The sequence below is a fragment of the Brassica rapa genome, chromosome A08 (assembly GCF_000309985.2).
Source record: "Brassica rapa cultivar Chiifu-401-42 chromosome A08, CAAS_Brap_v3.01, whole genome shotgun sequence".
Lineage (NCBI taxonomy): Eukaryota > Viridiplantae > Streptophyta > Magnoliopsida > Brassicales > Brassicaceae > Brassica > Brassica rapa.
The window spans coordinates 869226-881890 of NC_024802.2; the positions used below are offsets into that span (position 1 = coordinate 869226).

The 12665-nt window shown below is 33.9% G+C and overlaps 2 protein-coding genes across 2 annotated transcripts in view; both read left to right on the forward strand.

The window, feature by feature from the left end:
* Positions 1–9667, forward strand: part of LOC103832640 (inactive GDSL esterase/lipase-like protein 23) — a 28472-nt gene extending 18805 nt beyond the window's left edge. The window contains exons 2-4 of the mRNA XM_009108699.3: positions 1510–1628; positions 1947–2412; positions 2527–9667. Of these exons, the coding sequence (XP_009106947.1) occupies positions 1510–1628; positions 1947–2412; positions 2527–2855 (914 nt within the window). The 3' untranslated portion in view covers positions 2856–9667. The remainder of the gene's footprint in view (positions 1–1509; positions 1629–1946; positions 2413–2526) is intronic.
* On the forward strand, positions 7020–8170 carry LOC103832642 (GDSL esterase/lipase At1g54020-like). Its single transcript, XM_033277462.1, has 4 exons — positions 7020–7142; positions 7273–7437; positions 7534–7786; positions 7869–8170. The coding sequence occupies exons 1-4, from the start codon at positions 7020–7022 to the stop codon at positions 8168–8170; spliced, it is 843 nt and encodes a 280-aa protein (XP_033133353.1).
* Positions 9668–12665: the final 2998 nt, after the last annotated feature.

Below are 12665 nucleotides of genomic sequence, written 5' to 3' on the forward strand. Positions count from 1 at the left end.
TATGGATTTTCAATGTTAAACCCCCTAAACTAAGTTTGTTTTGGATAAAAACCCTCAAACTAAGTATTTAACGGAAACCCTCAAACTAACTTTATTTAATGAATTAAACCCTATTAGGTCATAATTACCAGTACTACTGGTAAATCTTTAGTAGGGGAGTTTTTACATTAAATAAACATAATTGAAGGATTTTACCATTAAAAATCTAAAAAAATCTAAAAAATTCAAAATTTTATAATATTATCTTAAAAATTAGTAACTTAAATTTTCAAAATTATCTTTTTAATTTTTTTTGTAAATATATGAGTTTGATGTGTTTTTAACATCAACATTATATATGTATAAATTAAAAATATAAAACCCCAGAAAATGTAATAAAAATTATCTAAAGATTTATTATTACATTTTTATTAGATAATATATAATTTTATAATATTTTCTTGTTTTTACATTTTTAATATTTTAGTAACTTTATTACAGGTATATCTTTAGATAATTTTATTATATTTTCTAGGTTTTTACATTTTAAATTTATACATATATAATGTTGATGTTAAAAACACATCAAACTCATATATTTACAAAAAAAATAAGAAAATGCTAATTTTGAAAATTTAAGTTACTAATTTTTATGATAATCTTATAAAATTTTGAATTTTTAAAATTTTAATGGTAAAGCCCCTCAATTTTAATGTAAAGATTTATCGGTAGTAATGGTAATTATTACCTGGTAGGGTTTAATTTATTAAATAAAGTTAGTTTATGGGTTTTTCCGTTAAATACTTTGAGAGTTTTTACCCAAAACAAACATAGTTGAAGGGTTTTAATGTTAAAAATCATATATATATATATATATTGTACTTTCTTATTTGAGAAGAATGTTACATTCTAAAAAGAATAATGAAATAAAGAATAAACCACTTTCCTAATTGTTTGCTCTCAATGCAAACCAGACGACAAAACCTCCTTTGTAGTGGACGGAATTGTGCTCAACTTGTTTCGTATTTTTTTGTCAAGATGTTTCTCTAATCTTATCGTTGGAGAAGGATCTGTGTTTCATGTCGACGCAGCGGCGTCGACGACGCTCATTCCTTTCATCCATGAAATATTTGTTGTTTGTGTATACTTGATATTAACGAGAAATTATTAAAAATATATGATAAACTAATGGTAAGCAACCTTTAATGGTAAGTATGTAAGAATGAGTATCTAAAAAGTAAGATAATTCTGTTTTCTTAACATTTTTACCAAAAAAAAAAAAAATATAATAATTCTGTTTTCATGCACTTTTGATAAATAATTAAATTTTAATTTTCATGGACAAAATAAACCAATCACTTACAATAGTAAAAGAAGTTTTAGAAAGTATCTTGAAAATTCTGTTTTGAGATATTCTTACAAGAATTTCTCTCACCTTTTCTACTTTTTTAATTTTTTATTATTATTTTTTTGTAGATATTTTTATTATTTTTGTGAGGTGCTCTAAAATAATAAAAATACAATATGCAGCAACATTCATGGAAATTCCTATCCCAATCCCTGCTGCGCTTAAACCGGGCGTCAATGTCTCACGTGGAGCTAGTTTCGCCGTCGCTGATGCTACGCTTCTCGGAGCTCCGGTTCAATCTGTAAGTCTATTATTTTCTATATGTATATAAAGTGACCAACATTTTCTTTATATTCAAGTAAAAATAATAATCTTTTCTTTATGGAAAATGCAAGCCTGAGATTTACAAGGTCTGAAACAGTTAGTAAACATATATTTTTCTTAATACATTTGAAAACGAAATAATAATCACTAACATTTTGGGATCATGCGACACTCTGGGAGTAGGACTCCCTTTTGTTTTATATTCGTCAAAACACAACAATCTTTTAATTACTTGAAAAACAATACGCTTCACTATAATATACGTAATATTAACTAGATTTTTCTTCTTCTTTAGTTGACTCTGTATCAACAAATTACGAAGTTCAATGAAATGAAAGCAGCAAATTGGAATGACGACTTCATCAAGCAGTCATTGTTTATGATATACATTGGTGCTAATGATTACTTTAATTTCACCAAGAACAACCCTAACGCCGATGCATCTGCTCAACAAGCTTTCGTCACTTCCGTGACCAACCAGTTAAAGAATGAAATCAGCTTCTTGTATGCATCAGGAGCTAGAAAGTTGATGATCCAAACCCTAGCACCATTGGGTTGCTTACCGATAGTCAGACAAGATTACAGAACCGGAATGGAACAATGCTACGAACCTCTCAACAATTTGGCTATACAACACAACGAAAAAATCGGACCAATGTTGAACGAAATGGCTCTAAATGCTCCTGATTTCCAGTTCACTGTTTTCGACTTCTACAATGTTATTCTTCGTAGGATCACGCCGCAGAGGAGCTTAGGCTACAGTGAGTTGGTTAATTACAACTATTATTTATATATATATATATACATTTTAGATTTAAGCTCACAGACCAAGTGAGTACTATACGAAACCATTAAAATATGTTATATTGCTATAGGATTTTTACGGACGAATGTATCGTGCTGCGGTATTGGGACACACACTGCTTACGGTTGCGGTTTACCTAACGTGCACTCCAAGCTATGCTCGTACCAACGATCTTACTTATTCTTCGATGGGCGTCACAATACTGAGAAGGCACAAGAAAGTTTTGGTCATCTTATGTTTGGAGCCGATCCAAATGTGATCCAACCGATGAACATCCGTGAGCTCGTTACTTACCCAGTAGGTGAACCTATGCGTGAGGCTTGGTTACCTACTAAGTCAGCCACAGCCCAAGCCAGAGCCTCTAGCTCGTCGACAAGCCCCGGTTATGAGTTAAACTGAGTCTCTTTAAATCGTAATGTGTTTAGCTTACAACTTCTTCTTTTTCATCCTGCTCCAGTGAATTTCCCTCTACAATAAAAGATTGATCACTGTAACTCATCTATGGGACTGATTAGAGAGTGAATCAATCTATCGATCGTTTACGCAAACTATAAACCAAGAGCATTTAGTCCAGTTACTTACTGAAAGGATATGAGCAAAATATCGGAGCATAACCAATCCAAAAATTCACCAATTTTAATCCAAACCAAACGATGTAAAAATTCAAATTGTGCTTGTAACCGGATCTGAATTCTCGATTCTCGGGTTGAATAAAAATTTCAATTTCAAAAAAAAAAAAAATTCAATTAGCTCAGTGAATTTGGTTCAGTCGAGTTATATGAACTTTTTATTTGCTGTATTTAAATCATAATCCAAACCAAACTATTTACTTAACAAATCATAGATATGTCAATGTCACTAAACTTTAGCTAGCTTACACAAATTTTAGTTGTTTAAACCGAATTGTGTTTGGTTATATAATGTAGTATCACATACTATATAGATCTTCATTTACTGATCCATTTAATATGGTATCATTTTTCCAGACATATATAACTTGACAAATTAACTGTTGTCATTACTAATTTCGTTCGGCAGATAAGTGTTTTGGAAAAAAATATTTTTAAAATAGATTTTGGTGTGTTTATATAATTTTTAGTATTTAGAAATAGTAAATTGTAAATTTTAAGAAAATCAATTAAACTTTTTGAAATACTATTTATCTTATAAAAAAATACTTTTAATTTATCTGAAAATTGACAATTAGAAAATATGACGTATTTATATATTTATGATGTGAATAAAATATGTTATTTTAATATGTATGAAATAATGAAAAATATATCTTTAAGGAATGAAGTGAATATTAGTTTTTTTTTACATCTGACTAATCTTGGAATACTCAGCTCCTCTCTAAAATTCAGCTCTTCCTTTTAAAGTTATTCACGGTGTTGAACTGACATGTGAAAATCTTCAGAAGCGAGGTGAAAACACAAACTGGATCAGACGCGGTGCTACAGAGACCATGTTACATCTCTTTCGCCAAACAGGTTTGGGAGTTGATCCCATGGCTCTTCAACTCAAGTTTGGCTGAATCATTCGGTAAAGGGCAAGAGACATCCCACCTGAGAATTAATCTACAAGGCTTTCGCCAAGGACCAATCTCTTTCCAAGGTTGCTTGTGCTATCAGGAACTCCAGAACTAACTCCTCATCGAGAACATGATCAATCTCTGTTGCGGCATGGAAAACGGTCAAGAAGAGGGACGGATTCGATTGGATCTTCACTGATTGGCACCAAACAATCTCTCTCGGTATCATTCATATATGGCTTAGACCAGTCTCTCAAGAGCTCATTTGAGCGGTCAACCGACAACGGGTACAGCTCGGAACTCTATTGGACATCGCTTCTCTGCTGTATTCTCGTCTTCTATACTTTCATTTTCATTCCTAAAAATTAAAATGGGCCAGCAAACCAAATTGCAAAAGCCTTTGGAAAGATTCAAATTGGCCTCCAATATAATATTTTCTGATTTAAAGTGGTGTTTCGAGATTCAACTATTTTAAAAGCAAATATGAAACTTTTATATAACAAATATTTAGTCATCCATAAGCAAATAGATGCGTGTTACTCTACATTGGATCTCTATTACTGTATCATTTTCTACTTTTGTTTTGATAGTTCTCATTATTTAGAATTTTATGCCTATATGATTTAATGATAGTATCCAACGTTAAAAACATGTATATAGAGAGAATGTACAATACAAAATGTTAACTAGAAGTTTATGATTCAATTAAATTACCTTTAGGTAATGTTATTTTGAAAATAATATTGAGTGTTTATTACGTCCAAACTTGTTTTAACATTTATCATGTTACCCGGTAATTTTATTGAGACCATTAACTCCTAAATTGTTATATTTTCAATAAATTTGTTTCCGTCAGGAATTTCTCGATGGAAAAGAAAAATTCCCAATGGAAGTCAATTTTTGAAAGACTTCTTAGAATACTCTCGAAAGACTTCTTGGAAAGTCTTCTAATGCATTTTATGCTAGAAAACTTTCCACGAAGTCTTCAGGAAATCTTCCGAAGTCTTCTTTCCAAAGTGGTTCAAATGGATGATGTCAAGTAGAGTCTAAGCTTATCTATGTTGAAGAATGATATCTAGTTCTGTGTGTAATAGTTTTGTTTATGGTCTGTTTTATGATTTGTATGTGTACTATTGTAGTTGTGAATTCTTTTGTAAACTTGAAAAAATGTTAATCAAAACAATTTGGTAAATATGTTCATGTTTTGCCAAAAGTACTTGACATTATTGAAGTTATTAATACAACATACCAAAAAATTTTAAATCATTCGACCCACTCATAACAAAACACAACAACACAAAACTTAGTCAAATTTACTAAAACTAAGGGAGAAGATTTCTCAAGAAAACTTAGTCAAATTCACAAAAGATAAAAATTGAAATTTAAGTGAAATTGAAATTCTAAATTTCGTTGAAGTTAAAAATAATATCTTATGATCTAAAAGACACATTAAACCACATGCTTGATATTCTTGAAGTTACTTAACACTTTTGAAAGTTAAAACATACCTCGAAGTTACTTACCATTCTTGAAAATCTAACGTAGAAGACTTTTCTCACAGGATTCTCGGACTAGTTAGAAACATTAGTAAACATGAATATTTGAAATCTCATAAATATCACTAAATAAGTTACGAATTTCATCTTAGAGCCCCAACATTGACTAATATAAATGAATTATTAAGAAAATATTAAAAAGTCATTTTAATTGTAGAGAAAGTAAAAGTTTATTAAACATTGACGTACAAGATTTCCTAAGAAGTCTTCTTAGAGAAGATTTCTTAGGAAGTCTTCTATTTAGGTCATTTTTGCAATTGCAAATTTACAAAGGAATACTTCTAAAGAAGTCTACTCTACATCAAACATCTTTAAAAGCCTTCCTTTGTAAATATTGGCTTACTTTTGAATTTGAAAAATCTTCGAAAATACCAGAGAAGACTTATAGAGAAGTTTTTTCTCGTAAACATGTTAGTTTTGCAATTGACCAAAGTTCTGTAGATATTTGACTTTTTCTTAGAAGACTTCTCACGTTCACATGAAGTCTTCTCACTGTCGCAAAAAGTCTGTATAGGTTACTTTTTTAGAGTAGAGAAGACTTTTTTAGAACTCTTCCAACATCTAAGGAAGTCTTCTCTCGTAATCAAAGATTTGACCAAAAACATGGAATAAATTTTGAGAAGACTTCTAAAAACACACACAAAGTCAATTGCAAAACTAACATATGCATTGACCCGAGAGAAGTCTTCTCGTTGGAGAAGAAGAGAAGCCTTCTTCGCGAAATAGATCTGAAAAAAAATTCAAATACTATTTTTACGATCCAGTGAAATTCATGTTTAAATTTTACAAGCACACATAACTTCTTAATGGAAGTTACTCCCTCGTTCTTGGCCATGAATCATGAACTTGAATAATTCTAATAAGCTTATAGTTTTTGAAATTAAAAAAGTTAGGATTGTTGGATGAAATAAGAGATAAAGTGAAAAGGAAATGGTTTATGTGTGTAAAAATGAGGATATGAAGATGTATATGTTTATTTTAGGTGCATTTAGAGCTTGAAATCGATTGTTCATGGTGGTTAGTGTTTTGATGATAATGACAATGTTGTAAATAAATGAGGAAGATGAGGATGAATGAGTAACACACTTATTTTCGAAAAAAAAGAAAAAAATAAATAATAATGATATTTTCGTGAATAACTCGAACTTCTATGGTGAACATGGCAAATGGAAGTTTCAAAAAAGCATGAATCATTTTTGTGTTTGATTTTAAATATTAAGTCATATTTAAAAAAAAGCCCTTACGAATAACTATTTTCAGTGTATTCACTTTATTATGCTACTATCGTAAATATATGAGGAACGTTCCATTTAGAAATAAAATAAAGAGGGATGGAAAATGATATACTCTCAACATCTAAGAAAATCATCCTTTTACATGTTTTTCTGTATAAAATATATATTTACTAAAAGACGATAGTTACGTAAAAAAAGTTATAATAACATGATGAGGGGTGATCATATAACAGCACAATTCATGGGCATTCCACACGACTTACCGCCGGCGCTTAAACCCGGCGCCGATGTCTCACGAGTAGCCAGTTTCGCCGTAGACTACGCTTTTATACTTGGAAATGGGACTCGGACTCCTAAAAATTCTGTAAGCAAGCTTAATTATTTATATATTTGTATAATAATAGTATTATAGTGTTATTATTACTCACTGATTAGCACTACTATTATTTCTTTGTTGGTTGACACTGAATCAACAAGTGAGGAAATTCAATCAGATGATATCAAATTGGAAAGAAGATGATATTCCCAAATCATTGTTTATGATATCCACTGGTATGGAAGATTACTACAACTTCACCAAAACCTATCCTGATGCCGATGCTTCTGCTCAACAAGCTTACGTCATATCAGTCATTAACCGACTAAAATATAATCTAGAAGTAAGTCTTTCAACCTAAAATTAATGGGAAAATGATTTCGTGACTCGTGAGTATTGATTATATTCGTTACTATAAAATAATTAATGTTGATTGCAGTTGTTGTATTCATCGAGATCAAGTAAGTTCGTCGTACATAATGTAGCGCTATTAGGTTGCTTACCTATCGTGAGACAAGAGTTTAATACTGGTTACGAGTGTTACGAGAAGTTCAACGGTTTGGCCAAAAAACACAACGCTAGACTCGGACCGATGCTGAACAAATTAGCCAAAGCCAAATCTGGTTTTCAATTCACACTTTTTGATTTCTACAATGTCCTTCTTCGCAGGACACAAAGAAACATGAATTACCGTAATCCGTAAGTACTATATATAACTCTCAAAATATTACACTAATGCTTAGTCAAGCTCGCTCTTGTTGTGTGACTAATTAGGGTTCTCCTTCACGAATATATCGTATTGCGGTATTGGGTCGCACAATGCGCATGGTTGTGGTTTACCTAACGTGCACTCGAAGCTATGTGAGTATCAAAGATATTATCTTTACTTCGACGCACGTGACGATACCGAGAAGGCACAAGAATCATTTGCTCATCTTCTCTCTGGAGCCGACCCAAACGTTCTGCAACCCATGAACATTCGTCAGCTTATTACCTATCCTGTTAACGACGATATGTCTGAGTTTTGGAAAGAACCAGTGGAGGAGAGAGAGTTTATTGTCAGACCATGGCTTTGACGTTGGTGCGAGTGGATCTATGCAGCTCGTCTAGTTTCGAGCTTAATATTTACTCTCTAAGATCACGCGCAAGTTGAACGTTGTGACTGTTATTGTAACTAAATAAAATGTTGTCCTCTGTTTTTAGTTTTTTTTTTGTCACAAATTTCATTAATTCAAATCTAAGAAGTATCAACGATTACAACCGGAGGTAAGCTCGACGGTACGAGTAAAAAATTAAAACATATGATAGAAGTGTTAAAAGGAGAGACTTGCTCGAAGTAGAGAAACCTGCAGATAATCTTCACTTGAATCCTTGAAACTACAGCTCAAAAGAGCTTCAAATAGTCTGAAACGACGTTGAAATACCCTAGTGAAAGGGATTTGGAAGAGTTCAATACCAGATTGAACACCCGAAATGATTCACCTCTCATGGAGAGGGATGCAGGAGAGTCTTTCTCAACCGCAATAGTATCAAAAGGCTTTATGTGCCTGGATTTGGCATTGAAACGCATACTGACAGCTCTAACAACCACAAGACTTATCCAAGAGACTAGGTGAATCTCCAACTCTAGCTTCACTTTCAAAAGAGTGCTTAGGACAATCGAATTTGGTGACGAAGCATACAGTTTAATCGGGTTAGAAACTCGGACCTTGACATTACCGTGTCTAGGCCAACTTGTTGTAACCGAAAGAAACTTAAGCAAACTGTCATCGTACTCGTTTCTGTTGAGCATGTGTGAGTAAACATTGGATAAGAGGCAAGGAGCTTTGGGATGGTCGGGTTGAAGCCTTAACTACTTGGATATAGGAATAAGGTTTCGATGAGATGCAGGTTGAGTCGTAGGAGACGACCCTGTGAGTCCCCGCTGAGGAAGATCTGAAGGTTCCCGCTTGAAAACGGTATGTGGCGTTGACGGAGACTTCGGCGGTACACAGTGCGGAAGTTGAGTAAGCTTTCCAACTAGAAGACCGGTAAGGTTGCGCTTGAAGAGAGGTGGAGGAGCTAGTAGCATGTTCGGCGTTGCAGATCTGGTATCTCCAGATCGGAGGATGGAAGAGGCTAGGGCCTCCACCGCAGCAGTAACGGGCCTGGCCCATGAACAACAAATCCTTCGCATCCCTGACCCTTCCGATATCACGACTAGAGAAATGAACGGTTTTGGGTGGTCGCTGGAGGAAGGGAGGGTACTGGCGCCTGAGGAGCAGGGGGCATTGAGAGGTTCCCCAGAGCAGACGAAACTTCCGGCGAGCCAAATCGGAGGTGTCTCAAGAACTTTGCCGGAGTGGCGGATTTTTTTGAAGATATAGATCTCTGGAGCACCGGTGGCGGAGAGAGAGGCACGTGAACGCGGTGGGAGTAGATACCAAGTCCGTACGGGGAGCATCAGAGCATCGTGTGAGGCGAAGCTGTTCGACGCCGTCGGAGAAGACATCAAATCTGACTGAGAGCTGAGCAAAAATGAACAAGAAGACTCGAACGAGAGGCAGACTAAGTACAAAACAAAGAGAGGAGGAGACAAGCGGTGACGCCGGCGAGTTAGAACGCTGCCGGCGTCGAAAAACGAGAACAAGTTCGGCGCCTCGATATTCGGGACAGAGAGAGAACGAAATTTAAGGCGAACTCTAGCTCGTACTAAAATTTCCTCTGTTTTTAGTTAAAAGTGCACTTTTGTTGTCATATGTATGAGATAGGTATACACACACACATTCGTCACTATTGGAAAGGCAAGCTTTTTTTTTTTTTTTAGCAACGAAAGGCAAGCTAAATCTCTTACAAATAATTTTTGAAAAACAATTAATACCTATAAATTCAAATGAACCGTAATTTCTTCATTGCAAATATAAATTATTTTAATATTAAATTCAAAAATGTCTTATGTATTTTCATCTTTCTCATTAAGTTATGAAAGGCATTAAAGAAATTGTAAAACTTATCTGCAACAAATTAAGACGGTAAAATTAATTAGAGTTCCAGAAAACTCGTAATTCTTTTCAGAGATGTATGAAATGAAATGAACTAGAATAAATGGGAAAAAAGAATGATATATATATATATATATATATATGTTTTTAATCATATTTAAATTTTCTCATTTCCTCCGTTTGTTTCATTCCTTTTCTTTTTCATGAATGATTTTCATGGTAATTCATAATTTATCCCACATGAATGTGTGGAATAAAAAACTTTGTCTTTTTCATTTAGTTGGTAACATTTTAATAAAACTATCATGAATGATTTATTCTACATGATTCTTTCCACAAAAATAGCATTTCAGTTACAGCTTAATCTTTATATATATATGTCTCTTGATCATGTAAACAAGTTTTTTATAGATGGCTTTTGAGCTAGGTTAAGATATCCGCCACTTGTGTGGGATGAAATTGTGTAAAATAAATATAATTTTAATTATATCAAAAACATACCTTAATTTTTTGACTCATTATTTGCTTAATCAAACTATCAACACTCCAACTAATATAGTTGGGGTTACCTACAAAAATACTATCAAATCGAAAATGATATAACTCCACAGATAATGTATTAGACTGATTAAAGAGTGATTCAATTTATCGATCATTTACGCAAATAGTAAACCAAAGTCACGGAATCCAGTTACTTACTCAAAGGAGTTAACAATATAAAGGAGCAAAATAACGGAACATAACCACATCAAAATTCACCAATCCCAACCCAAACCAAACTACATAATAATTTATCTAATCTATTAAATCTTATTACTTACAAATCATAAATATATAACGAAATTTTAGTAGAATTAATCAATTTTGTGAGATATTTTTCAAATAGTAAAATTGAACCAAATTATCAAACTAATTAAAACTTAGATTACACGACTTTTAGATACCTAAGCTGGATTTTGTTTGGTTTCAATTCGGTTTTAAATTTATTATATCCAAATTATTCAAAACTCGCAATATTTGAACTGAACTAATTTGAATATTTGAATGTGTAGGTTTACTTATGAGTACATAGAGAGAAAGTGAGATCAATTGCTAATAACATAATGTCAAATATAAAGATTATAAAGAAAGTAGTATAACTTTCGGGTATGTATATTTGAATTATATAACCGTTTGGCTTTTCGTGCTAAATCGAAATCCTACTCTTGATAGGTTGGTATCTTGGAGTTTAGATATAGAGCCTACTTGTCTTCTCTGTGGTGTCTTGACCGACTCAAGGAATCACTTATTCTCTGAATGTGCTTACACCTCTCTAATTTAGTTTCTAAGTGGGGATCTCAAATCCTCGGTTTCATGGGACCTTACTGTGCAGTAGCTCCCAATCGCTTCTGCAGATTCTACCACTTTCTTCGATTTGTTACAAGTTTGGAAATGTGTGTTCTACAAAAATTGGAAAGAAAGGAACTCTCAGGCTCTCAGCTACATGCTTGTCTTACTCTTTCTCACATTGATATCCTTTGTAGGTTAACAGTATTAGGGATAAATGTCCCACATCGGATATTGGAAGGGATCCTTAGCAATATCCGATGTGGATATTTATCCCTAATCCCTTCCAATATCCGATGTGAGACATTTATCCCTAATAAACAGAAAGATTAGAGCAAAGTTTCTTACTTTAACTTGTAAGTTTATTGCTTAATGTTCTTATGATACATTGCATGATATATAAAGAGCAAAGAGAGAAGGATCTAGATCCTATACAGCTCTGACATAATCAGGTGGCAACAGATAAGAGCGAGTATCGATTTTCCAGCTGTAGAGGATGCTTCTCCGTACGTACCACAAAAAAACCTTGAGCTCTAGTTTTTACTGACTGTAACTCTTGTTTGTCTCTTTGCTGGTTACTGATAGGCTTCACATTTGCTTTCTGATAATGTATCTGGGCCGTGCTAATACCTCCTTGCAAACTCGTGGTGGGTGAAGGCACAACACCGAGTTTGGATCTCAAAGAGTAAAAGGTAGCATGTGGTAAAGACTTTGTGAATATATCGGCCAGTTGCGAACTTGCAGGAACATGACGAACGACCAGAGTTCCTTTTGCTACTTGTTCACGAGCATAATGGTAGTGTGTGGCAGAGTGTTTAGACTTCTTGTGGAGAACCAGATTAGCAGTTTGGTGGACTGCAGATAGATTGCACAGTAAGCCTCTGCTGGTTTCTCCACCGGGTAGCCAAGTTCCTTAAGAGCATCAGTTATCCAAGACAGTTCACCTGCTGTATCAGACAAACATCTGTACTCAACTTCAGTAGATGATCGAGAGACTAAGTCTTGTTTCGTAGCGGACCATGATATGAGATTGGAACCCATAAGAGTGCAGAAACCTCTAGTTGATCGTCTTGTTTCTTTGCACCCAGCCCAGTCACTATCGCAGTACACCGTTATTGATGCTTCTGAGTCGGAATGAAAGTGTAGACCCAACGTTAAGGTTTCTTTTATGTACCATAGTACGCGCCTTAACATATGAAAGTCAGCCATAGTTGGTTTGTGCATCCTTTGACAAACCAAGCTGACTGCGGACTGAAGATCCGGC

What these genes read in the sequence shown, in the direction of transcription:
- LOC103832642 (XM_033277462.1), top strand. Translation starts at nt 7,020, where the DNA reads ATGGGCATTCCACACGACTTACCGCCGGCGCTTAAACCCGGCGCCGAT. An exon ending in CTCGGACTCCTAAAAATTCT is followed by an intron (nt 7,143 to 7,272) that starts GTAAGCAAGCTT and finishes AAATTCAATCAG; the next exon opens with ATGATATCAAATTGGAAAGA. An exon ending in GACTAAAATATAATCTAGAA is followed by an intron (nt 7,438 to 7,533) that starts GTAAGTCTTTCA and finishes TGTTGATTGCAG; the next exon opens with TTGTTGTATTCATCGAGATC.